This window comes from Myxocyprinus asiaticus, chromosome 4 (genome assembly GCF_019703515.2).
Source record: "Myxocyprinus asiaticus isolate MX2 ecotype Aquarium Trade chromosome 4, UBuf_Myxa_2, whole genome shotgun sequence".
Lineage (NCBI taxonomy): Eukaryota > Metazoa > Chordata > Actinopteri > Cypriniformes > Catostomidae > Myxocyprinus > Myxocyprinus asiaticus.
The window spans coordinates 6328710-6341310 of NC_059347.1; the positions used below are offsets into that span (position 1 = coordinate 6328710).

The window sequence follows — 12601 nt, forward strand, 5'->3', positions numbered from 1 at the left end:
TGGTAATTACTGCTTTTGGAAAAGGTCATGAGGCATCAGTGTATTATTCCCTGTTAATTCAGAGTCTGGGGGATGGAACCTCGACCACTCTCAAGAGATTATGGGAAAAAAAATTTAAACTTGGAATTGGAGGAGGGGGAGTGGACTGGAATTCTGAGGAATGTCAAGACTGCATCTAGAGATGCAATGGTGCGCCTTGTGCAATTCAAGATATTACATCAGTTTTATTGGACCCCCACCAGATTGTATAGGCTTGATCTTAAAGACACACCCACCTGCTGGCGATGCCAATCAGAGGACAGACATAACCCATGTCTTTTGGTGGTGTGTTGAGATTCAGGAGTTTTGGCTGAAGGTTCAGAGTCTGGTGTGCGATATATTAGGCACTTGGGTATCATTTTGCCCCAGACTCTGTTTTTTGGGTGATGGGGTGGTCATTGACACACAAAGAGTTGGGTCTTAACCAGTGTCATGATCGCCAGACAGATCATTCTAAGGGGTTGGATGTCGGCTGGAGCACCCTCCTTTCAGGAGTGGTGCTCGGAGATGGGAAGGGTGGCGGCCTTTGAGGAGGGGTCGTTTAGAAAAATGATTATTTTTATTATATTTTTTTATTTATTTTTTTTATTTATTTGTGTCTGTGTCTACATATAATGTGCGACCACTGGGATGTTGTTGGGGCCAGGGTGGGATTGGGAGGGGGAGGGGTAATAGTGGGGGTTAAGATTGATTCTGTGTTTAAATGTTTTGTTTTTCTGTGTTCATTTATGAGAATCATTAAAAATTGTTAATCTGAAGAATTCCAGTTAAGAGTCCAGAATATTAGCTGAGGTTTTAGATACTCAAATTTCATTCTGCCCCAGACTATGTATATTGGGTGATGGGGCGGTTATTAAAGTGGTGAAAAATATACAAAAAGCTGGATCCAAACTAGTGTAATGATTGGCAGACAAATAATACTTAGAGGATGGAAGTCAATTGGCACTCCCTCATTTGGTATATAAATGGTTCACTGAATTAGGCAGGGTGGCGGCATTTGAAAAGATGTCATACAAACAGCTTGGTAGATTAGATATGGTAAAAAAAATGGGACAAATACATGACCTTTCTGGAAAGGTTCTCAGTGAGGGCCATGTGGAGAGAAACCTTTATTTTTTTGTTTATGTGTATACTTGGACCACGGGAATGTTTGTTTGGGGTTGAGGTGGGGTTGGGCCTGGGAGGGTGATAGGGAATGGGGGTTAAGGGGGATAATATACTGTGCATGTATATTTCACTTTGTTCTGTGTTATGTTTGAGAATCAACCAATAAAAATGTTAATCTGAAAATACTAGTAAAGGTAGCGTCGTCCCAACTATTTTCATTTCTACAGAGAAATGGTATATATATGAAGAATTTCAGTCAGGATTTAGGCCCCATCATAGTACAGAGACTGAACTTATCAGTGTTACAAATTAGTTGCTCTTATCATCTGATAGCAGCTGCATTTCTCTTCTAGTGCTTTTAGATCTTAGTGCTGCATTCAACACCATAGATCACGACATTCTCTTGGATAGGCTTGAGAATTATGTTGGCATTTGTGGACAGGCATTAGTGTGGTTTAGGTCCTATTTATCAGACCGCTAACACTTTGTCTGTGTAAACGAGGAATTGTCAGATCAAACAAAAGTATGGAGTGCTACAGGGATCAGTTTTAGGGCCTTTGCTTTTCTCCTTATATATGCTTCTCCTGAGAGACATTATCAGGAATCGTGAACTCAATTTTCACTATTATGACGATGATACCCCACATTTAATTTCTTCGAAACCCAACAAAATCTCAAAATTTGTGTATCAATAAAATCAAAGATTGAATCGCTAGAAATTTCCTCCTACTCAATTCCGATAAAACAGAGGTACTAATTATTGGACCAAAAACCTAAAAAAATAAGCAGCTAAAATATTAATTGACTCTCGATGGATGTACTGTTACATCGTCTTCTACATGAAAGAACTTAGGTGTTATTTTTGATACCAATCTGTCCTTTGAAAATTAAATTTCCAATGTCTGTAGAACAGCATTCTTCCACCTCAGAAATATTGCCAAGTTACGACGCATGCTCTCTGTTGCTGCTGCTGAAAATTGTATTGTAATGCATTACTGGGAGGATGTCCTGCAAGTTTAATAAATAAACTTCAATTGGTTCAAAATGCAGCAGCTAGAGTGTTAACTAGAACCAAGAAATATGATCATATTAGCCCCATTTTATCATCGCTACACTGGCTACCTGTTAAATTTCGTATTAATTTTAAAATTCTATTAATTATGTAAAAAGCTTTGAATGGTCTAGCTCCAAAGTACATAAGTGACCTTCTAGGGATGTGCGAGACTAGTCGACTAAATGGTTCTGATGCTGCTAGTCGACACTGGAATTACTAGTCGGTTAATATTTCCCCCCATTAAACTGATCATCATTTTTACACATTTATGTTTGGCTTTATATTTTTTACAGAGGCTGCGCTTAAATTACTGTAATAATATTGTTACATATTTTAAATAGAATAATACAAATATTATTTAAAAAAGAGGATATCTGGAGCAGATACAAAGTTTCATTTTACCTCAGGCGCTTCATCCCTCTCTCTCGCAGCGCGTGCAGGAAAATGTCCTCTCGCTAGACAAGCAAACTCAGCAAAGTAGTTATGAAATTACTTCGGTGGTGGTGCGGGAATCGGATTTCCAAACGTTTGAAAGTCCCAAAGGATGTTTTCACGTTTGAGTCTTCTTTACATCTGTGCATGCTTGTCTGTTATTTTCCTGCTGTGCAGGCTTTTTCAAGCGCAGGATAGCAGCCTCAGGTAAGTCAAATCCCATCTTTCACCGGACCATGTCGATGTGTTAATTTTGCTGATCAAAATATTGATGTTTTTGAGTAAGTAGCCTAGAAATTGACTGCTTAATGGGTCAAACTATATTTTATTCTGTGTGCACGTCATGTTTAGAATACATTAGGTTTATTGTAGGCTACATCACAGGCCTATGTTTTCTATCCTATAGCTATTTTTGTCATATTAGAACAATGGCTAATGCACGACTGCACGTCGTGAAATATGCGCAACTTTTCAGCTCATTTTTCTCTCTCTCATAGATTTGGCTTAGTCTACCTGTTAATTATTTTCAACAATGTCCTGACTGTTTTAATATGTTAGTAACTTTTATGTGGTGAATTCCGTTTAGAACAGGCTGGGTTGCGCTATTGGTCCTGCACTATTCATTCAATTGTTTTCAACAAATATGCCTGTTAAATATTTGCTAACGTTGATTCAGTGAATGCGTGTCATGTTCTATAATTAATGTACAATGATGATAATGCAAGGCGAGCACGTTGCAGATAAATGCCCTTTATCAGTGGAATTTAGCTTCGGATTTGGAATAGATTAAGTATTTTAAATGGGTCGCATAAACACATTTTTTTGACTGTCTTCTGAAGGTTGGTTTCTTTTTAGACTAGTCGACTTCAAAATTTCTGTTTAAACATCAGTGAAATTAGTCGTTCAACACATCCCTACCTTCTATCACGCTACATTCCATCATGTTCATTATGATCGCAAAATTCTGGCCGGTTAATAATACCTAGAATATCAAAATACACTAAAGGAGGTAGATCCTTTTCCTATTTGGCACCTAAACTACAGAATAGTCTTCCCAACCCTGTTTGGGACTCAGACACACTCTCTCAGTTTAAGTTTAGACTAAAGACTCATCTATTCAGCCAGGCATGCACCTAATTTATCCATCAACTCTATTTCAACCATAAAATAGTTATGCTGCTTTAGTTAGGTCTGCTGGAACTGGAAACACTTCTCATATTCTATAAATCTGCAATAAATTGAATGGCATCTATTATTACATCTATTATGGCTAATATTATTCTATTTGTTTCCCTGTCTTAACCTCAGGATACATATCCTGAGGTTACCAGAGTCTGCCAGATCCTGCTCCTTTCCAGCTTGGTGTCCGACTCCCACTGCTACATGTCGCTGAGTGATGACAACTAATTGCAGCCTGTGCCAGCCAGATATCACTTCGGTCTACTACGATGCATTTCACAGAGGAAGAACTAAAGCCAACTCCAACCATAAGACATGGGGATACTTCATGTGCCATTGCCTTAACCTTGGACTTCGGATGGACCTCACCGAACCTTATCGAAATGACCTGCCCTGCATCACCTTGGTCTAATGATGGACTACACTCTTAAAATGGAATACACAGATTATCAACTAATCACCAACAAAAGCCTACATCAGCCAACTAACAAAGGACAATGCATCTATGTGAACTTCTGCAGTTAAAAAATCTTGTAGTTTAAACACTGGCCCTTAACATTTACTTGGTTTAATAATTTTAAACCATGACTTGCACTACACATAATAAACTAATATTGGCATTATATTCATGCCATTTAGCCAGAGGGCAACTGGCCCACACAGTGAGCCTGGTTTTCCCCCAAGGTTATTTCTCTCCATTAACCTACATCTTATGGAGTTTTGTGTTCCTTGTCACAGTCGCCTTTGGCTTGCTCACTGGGGTTCTAAATATAATAATTATTTATTTTTTTAACTATTTATTTTTAGACAATTTACAATCGTATTTTTATCAAACTGCACAATGATGACTAAGACTTTATAGATATTACAGCTTCATTTTCTGTTAAAGCATGATTTTCTGTAAATCTGCTTTTCACAACGTGTGTTGTGAAAAGCGCTATACAAATACTGATGACTTGACAATTGTATTTGAATTAACTAACATTAACAAAGATAAATAAATTCTGTAAAAAAATAATTGTAATTGTCTGTTCATGATACTTAATGCATTAACTAATGTTAATGGATGCAACCTCACTGTAAAGTGTTGCCATAAATTGTTTTAAACAGAGCTGAGAGTACTACACACTTATTGGTAGCTGAGAGCATAAGCCAAATTATTCAAAAAACGAACACACAAGTGCTTTTTGCATGGCGGGCATTCCAATTCTGTGGAAGTCTGCGGAGCTTTCAACAAAGTTTTGTGGGCTCTGGTTATTAGTGAAAATATAAATGTGTTAATTATCCCCACCAAAAATTGTGATGTCCTCGTGCTCACCTGAGTGGGATTTGTGACTATTATACCAGGTTTGGTGACCGCTGTGCAGTCTCTGACAGACACTTTTAAGGCATAAAAAATGGGGAGGAATAAAAACAGAAACACAACCAGCAGCTTTACTGCTTGGACCCCTAATTCTAAAGCATATACTTACAGGGATAATTTGGCCACACACTCCAATGGGCTCATGCCTTGTGTAGGAGAAGTAATCACCATCAACTGGAATGGTCTTTCCCTCCCATTTGTCTGCCCAACCAGCATAATACCTAAAGACCCCAACAACAGAAAACACTGAACACATAAAAAATACACACAAAAAATCAAAATCAAAAAATAAAGATGTTGGCTTTAAACAGTTATTGTATAATATTTTGAGAAGAGTTCCAACAGTCAATTTAAATGTTAAAATTCTTTCTCATATCTCTAAAAATGCAGAGACTACTCTAGGTAAGCTATGTGTAGTTTGATTTCATCCAATCATAGTCCAACAATGATGTCAGTGTGAGAGTGTTTTGAGCCAGGTGACAAAACTGTCCCTTGCCATATTGGGCCAGTACTGCACTGACGCTAAGTCTTACATTCACTGATTTGTGTGGATTGTGGCTTGCAAACTTGCACTTTTGGATTTCTGTGCTGTAATGAACATTGTTGTTAATGTATTGAATATTAAATTCTGCTTATTTAAATTTGTCACCAAGGTAACGTTACCTTGTGGCAAACATTGATGCAGTTTTGTCAGAATTGCAAGAATGACTACTGATAGTCTTAAAAGCGTCAGTAAGAATGGTTTGAAAATTTCAAACCAATCAGTAATGTTTCGCATTGTCTATAATTGTGACTTAGATCAGTGTTTGCCAAACTTTTTTACTCCCACAGCACATTAGTAAGGCTCAAGTACCCCTTCAATGGAACAAAACCAAAGATTTGTACCAAAGGCTAAATATCATGTAACGTTATTATTAATGTTGTAATATCCCTGATGTACAAAATGAAGAGGAAGTTGCCGGATATGATACTGATTCATCAACAACGACAAAAACAAGCCATATAAGCCATGGAACTTGCAATTAGAAAAGACCATTTTGGTAGAGAGTACATATACCTGCTGGTTAGCGTTTTTTTTTTTTTTTTTTTTTTTGAGAGTGCATATAAACGAGAGTGAAGTCGCATAGCTTCTTTATTAGAATTAAATGGTTCTTTTTGATCAACAACTGACTATAAAAGAACAGAAAGGATATTAAAAGACACAATGACAATGAATTGCAGGGATCTTTGAACACGCATTAAATACTCTCAAACTCGCAAAATGTTTACATATAGGTACTCAACTTTGCATATTAACAGATCGATCTTGGGATTTGAAGAATAGATATCAAGATCATTAAAATAACAATTGTGATTAATTGGGAAATTTACTGTATATTTTTACCCAGCCCTAATCCCTTTTATTTTGTTTTATAGGTTAAACAAAGCAAAATCTAATTCTTTTCACATACCCTCCTTGAACCTGAGGTATGCGTACTCCCAGGTTGGAAATCACTGACCACATTGTAGTAATCAATGAGTAATCAATGTCGAAATAAAAGACTGGGGGAGTTTAGTATCTGTTTGAAAACAATATTAATTCTGTTTGGTGATGCTAGTGGCACAGAAATTATACACTTCAGCTTTATGGTGTTAATTTAGTACAATAATTTATTTAAAAACATGTTTAAAAGAAAGTACCACTTAAATGCAAAGCTTTGGTTTTGAAAGTCTGCATTAGTCCAAACAACTACTATAGGCAACACATCTGCATGTAGACCTAGACCAACAATTACAAAAAAATAATTCAATCTGATTTTCAAACTTGGAGCGGTTCTTTGCAAAGAAGAGTGCAAAAGCAGGCAACACATCATAATTCTAGGATTATATTACTCACGGTTATCGGCTGAATGAAACACTAATGACAATAAACACCCGTATTTTTATAACTTCAATGAAAAAAAGAAATAATCCACAATGTTTACAGATGGCTTTATTTGAATGCGTTTAGAACATGTATACCACAATGCCAGGATGTTCGAATTAAATACTAGTGACAGCATTACGTGATCATGTAAAAGAACTGCTGAACACATTTTTTGAACTGTCAAATGAACCATTTGAGAAAAAAACTGTTGGTGGAAATTAATCAGACTTCCCATCAGTGCTATGGTATTCAATACAATTGTACTGGTATTACACTTCATTTCCCATCTGCAATGTAATTAAATAAGCTATGTTAAATAACATTCATGGCAAATTTATATATAGTGAAAGTAACAAGCTTTCATTCAGTCAATGCTTTCACCAACCCCAATTATTTTTTGTCTGATTACTCTCCTCCTCATGATTAAAATGGATCCCTTACATTAAAACTCCACCCATTACAGCGGTCGCCATCTTGGATTGTGTAATTTACCTTTAAAACATTTCACACCCTTCAAACTTTGCCCAATTTTGATAAACAAGGTCTCAATATCCACACTGAGCTGCACAGAAATGATGGAGCAGGATTTTGATTTTCGTCTTTGTTGAAAAGTTACAGCAGCGCAAAGTTAATGGGTTAGACGTAAAACTTAGACATGAGGCTGTGTCTCAGCAACGTTTGTCCTATCGAACCGAAACTTGGTATGCTTCATCAGGACCATGACCTGAGGGTACATGCAAAGTTTGGAAACAGTGCCACCTATGAGTCAAAAGATGTGAACATTTGCTTTTTTTGCATGTAACATTTGAACTGTATGTCCTAAAATCATGAGCATTGTGTCTATGGACTCCTTGGGCCATGAGGATTTCAACAATAAAAAAAGTTTCCCATATCAACCATACTGCCTTTCTGCAATATTAAATTTGATAAAAAAGTAATAAATCTTTTGTAAAACATTTGTATGCTTCATCGACATGGAGACAGCGCCACCTAGTTTGAAAGATAACCCAAACTTTTGTGCTGACTCTAAACTCAGGTTGTCTCTTTGCCAACTTTGAGCATGTCAACTGAGTGGTACAGTGTGTTGGTGCACTGGCTTGTAGTTCAAAAGGTCCTGAGTTAGAATCCCCGTCTGGACAGGTATTACAGTTGATTTTATATTGTATTGGAGGTCTTTGTATTGTGCTTACTGAATAATTGCAGGACTTATCCCTGATCATTTCTGCTTGCAAGATATCATTTCAATTCTTCTTATTATAATTGTTCTTCTGATATATATGTTTTGTTAAAACTGAATTTATATCTTTTGAATGCATTGTTGAATTTAACAGAAAATTGTTATGCATCATAAAAAATATGATGAGGATACCTGGACTGTTTGGAGACAGCACCACCTATAGTTAAAAAGATAACCCACACTTGTGTACTGACTCTAAAATCGGCATGTCTCTTTTCCATGGCTAGGCCACCGTTGTGCTCAAAAGTTTGCATACCCTGGCAGAAATTGTGAAATTTTGGCATTGATTTTGAAAATATGACTGATCATGCAAAAAATGATTTTATTTAAGGATAGTGATCATATGAAGCCATTTATCATCACATAGTTGTTTGGCATAGTTGTAAATCATAATGATAACAGAAATCACCCAAATGGCCCTGATAAAAAGTTTACATACCCTTGAATGTTTGGCCTTGTTACAGACACACAAGGTGACACACACAGGTTTAAATGGCAATTAAAGCTTAATTTCCCACACCTGTGGCTTTTTAAATTGCAATTAGTGCCTGTGTATAAATAGTCAAGTTCACTGAGCAGGCTAGATACTGTGCCATGGGGAGCGGAAAAGAACTGTCAAAAGACCTGCGTGACAATGCAATGGAACTTTATAAAAATGGAAAAGGATATAAAAAGATATTCAAAGCCTTGAAAATGCCAGTCAGTACTGTTCAATCACTTATTAAGAAGTGGAAAATTCAGGGATCTCTTGATACCAAGCCAAGGTCAGGTAAACCAAGAAAGATTTCAGCCACAACTGCCAGAAGAATTGTTCGGGATACAAAGAAAACCCACAGGTAACCTCAGGAGAAATACAGGCTGCTCTGGAAAAAGACGGTGTGGTTGTTTCAAGGAGCACAATACGAAGATACTTGAACAAAAATGAGCTGCATGGTCGATTTTCCAGAAAGAAGCCTTTACTGCACCAATGCCACAAAAAAGCCCAGTAACAATATGCCCGACAACACCTTGACACACCTCACAGCTTCTGGCACACTGTAATTTGGAGTGACAAAACCAAAATAGAGCTTTATGGTCACAACCATAAGCGCTATGTATGGAGAGGGGTCAACAAGGCCTATAGTGAAAACAATAACATCCCCACTGTGAAGCATGGTGGTGGCTCACTGATGTTTTGGGGGTGTGCAAGCTCTAAAGGCATGGGGAATCTTGTGAAAATTGATGGCAAGATGAATGCAGCATGTTATCAGAAAATACTGGCAGACAATTTGCATTCTTCTGCACGAAAGCTGCGCATGGGACGCTCTTGGACTTTCCAGCATGACAATGACCCTAAGCACAAGGCCAAGTTGACCCTCCAGTGGTTACAGCAGAAAAAGGTGACGGTTCTGGAGTGGCCTTCACAATCTCCTGACCTTAATATCATCGAGCCACTCTGGGGAGATCTCAAATGTGCGGTTCATGCAAGACGACCAAAGACTTTGCATGACCTGGAGGCACTTTGCCAAGACGAATGGGCAGCTATACCACCTGCAAGAATTTGGGGCCTCATAAACAACTGTTACAAAAGACTGCACGCTGTCATTGATGCTAAAGGGGACAATACACAGTATTAAGAACTAAGGGTGTGCAGACTTTTGAACAGGGGTAATTTCATTTTATTCTTTGTTGCCGTGTTTTGTTTTATGATTGTGCCATTCTGTTATAACCTACAGCTGATTATGAATCCAATAAGAAAGAAATAAAATAAATGTGTTTTTCCTGCTCACACATTTTCTTTAAAAATGGAACATATATTACAAATTCTCCAAGGGTATGGAAACTTTTGAGCACAACTGTATGTCGACTGAGCGGCACAGTATGTAAGGTTCTTGGCTATGATGACTGTTTTCTGGAAGTAGAAGACCTTGTAATATAATTTCCAAAATAGCTACCTTCATGTTTTGATGCACTCTTTTTTTATGTGGAATCACTGCTGATTTTGATTGTAAAATTAATAATAAAGTTTATATTGTTATTTATCAAGTTAGTGATATTTCAAGCAACTTGTGCTTAAAATTGCATTATTTTATATATATAAAAAAAAGTTTAAACAGGTTTTAAAAAAAATATACTTTTCTGACTATTATTGAAAATGTTAGGCTTTATATGGTTTAGCTTTATTCTTTGTATAAAAGGGCTGTCGAATTTTTTTTATTTTTTTTATTATTATACTATTCATTGCTATAACTGCATGTTTGCCCTACGTTACAAAAAAACTTGGCTTAAAATATTGATATTTTACTTTGTGTCGTTCAAAAGTACTGATTAAACTAGATACGTAAATACGTTTGTCGAGACAAACTATAATGTTGGTCTGACAAAACCTTGTCTGAAAGTTTAAAATGCTTGAAGTAAGAGGATAGATGGATGGATGGATGGATGGGATGGATGGAAAGAAGAGAGCATCTTAAAGCAGATTAAAGGGCTTATGTGTAAGTTTTGACTGCTGAAGTTTGAAATCATGAACATTCCAAACCAGACTTGTAGCTCATTTAAACATTCTGTCAATGTAATATAGTCTAGGAGATTTTTGGACACTTTAAAAAGGCTTAAATGATGCCTTTGCAGGGCTTTTTGATGGAGGAATGATAATGGTAGTCAAGCTGTAGGGTCGTTCCAAACACAATTTCCCAAAAAATGACCAAATGACCACTATTTTTGAGCCTCACACTTTTCAGCCCTTCAAAGCTCTCACAATGGAGGGTTAAGTCTTTGAAGGATATAGGGTGTAGGGATGATCACTTCTGAATGGAATGCACCCCATCATTCAGATGAGTTGAAAACTTACTTGATCTGAATATCCTTTGTGCTCTTTGGGTTGTGCTTAGTGTTGTGCAGTGGTTGCCATGTTTGTGCTTGGCCCAGTAGTTGCTGCTTGCAGCTATATTAAAAATTGTCATTGTAATTTTCCTTGCGTTTTATTTTTGGCAGTTTTATAAAGAAAAAAAACTTCAGATTTTTTTATCCCGGTCATTGACCCACATCTGCATTCTACGTGCCATGTTACAATAAAAAAATAGATCTTAGATTGAGAATAAAGTCATAATATTTTGAGAATAAAGTTAAAATTACAAGAATAAAGTCATAGCATTATGAAATTAAAGTAGCATTTCGAATGAATAAAAAAAAATATCACACTATTTTAAGAAACAGCGTTGATTATCACAACGACAGAATGGCGAGCTAGCAGCAATGTAAAAAATGGATGTGGAGGATTTAGTTAAATCATATTTTAGGACATCATTCAGCAACAAAGAAATCCTTTTGCCGCATCAGCCTGGAGTAATTATTAGTAGGCTATGCCTTTGACCCGCTTCTTTCTCCTATACTGGCCGGATGCCTGTTCACTTACTCCCAGATTCCGCAACATTCTGGCCCGAATCAATCAGCCAAGAGGCAGCAGCCAGTAAAGTGCGCCAGAGCTGGCTCGAGTTCATTTCTGTATGTAACCATGTATGGTTCATAAATGTTCCTTTTAAAATTGATACTCAGCCTAAATGTTTTTTTTTATTTTAATTATAGCTTATGATACATAAATAGTACATTTTCACAAACATTTTCAACCATCTCATTATAATAAATGTAAAAGAACTCACTAGAATGAGTATGCATATAGAAAATGTATTTACTACAATACACAAACAGCAATTGTTTAATAAGTATACTTTTAAAAATGTATACCATTTTACACAGAACACTGCGTAATATGCATATAGGGAGCGGCGGTACTGCATAATGCTACAACATTATTCTCACAATATTATGACTTTATTCTCATAATACTACGACTTTATTCTCAAAAACATTACAACTTTAAAGGGATAGTTCACCCAAAAATGAAAATTCTCTCATGATTTAAATCACCCTCATGCCATCTCTGATGTGTATGACTTTGGGTGTCTTACATAAAGGACAACACAAACAAATCTGTTAACATCTGGAAAAACATGTTTTAGTGTTTCATTACCCTGTAAATGAAGAAGGGCTCATAAAGATCTTTTGCTCTTGTCATGGGGGTATGATCTGATTAGTACCATGTAATTCAATTCTTACAACCAAACCAAGCGAGTTTATTATGGTTTAAGGCGTGGCCTTCCTCTTTAAAGATGCTACCAATTGGTGTACCTAATTCTAATTTAAGGCACCTGTCTAATGATAAATGTAGGGATAAACTGATTAACATCTGTACTAACTTTTTCCACAAAAGTTGTACAAATTGATACAAAATATACAAAGTGTCAT

General features: G+C 36.5%; 1 protein-coding gene across 2 annotated transcripts in view; it reads right to left on the reverse strand.

Moving 5' to 3' along the window:
- aldh2.2 (aldehyde dehydrogenase 2 family member, tandem duplicate 2) overlaps positions 1 to 12601 on the reverse strand; it is an 86385-nt gene that overhangs the window by 27015 nt on the left and 46769 nt on the right. For both annotated transcript variants that reach the window (XM_051689552.1, XM_051689560.1), the window contains one exon: positions 5284 to 5395. In XM_051689552.1, coding sequence (XP_051545512.1) covers positions 5284 to 5395 — 112 coding nt within the window. The remainder of the gene's footprint in view (positions 1 to 5283; positions 5396 to 12601) is intronic.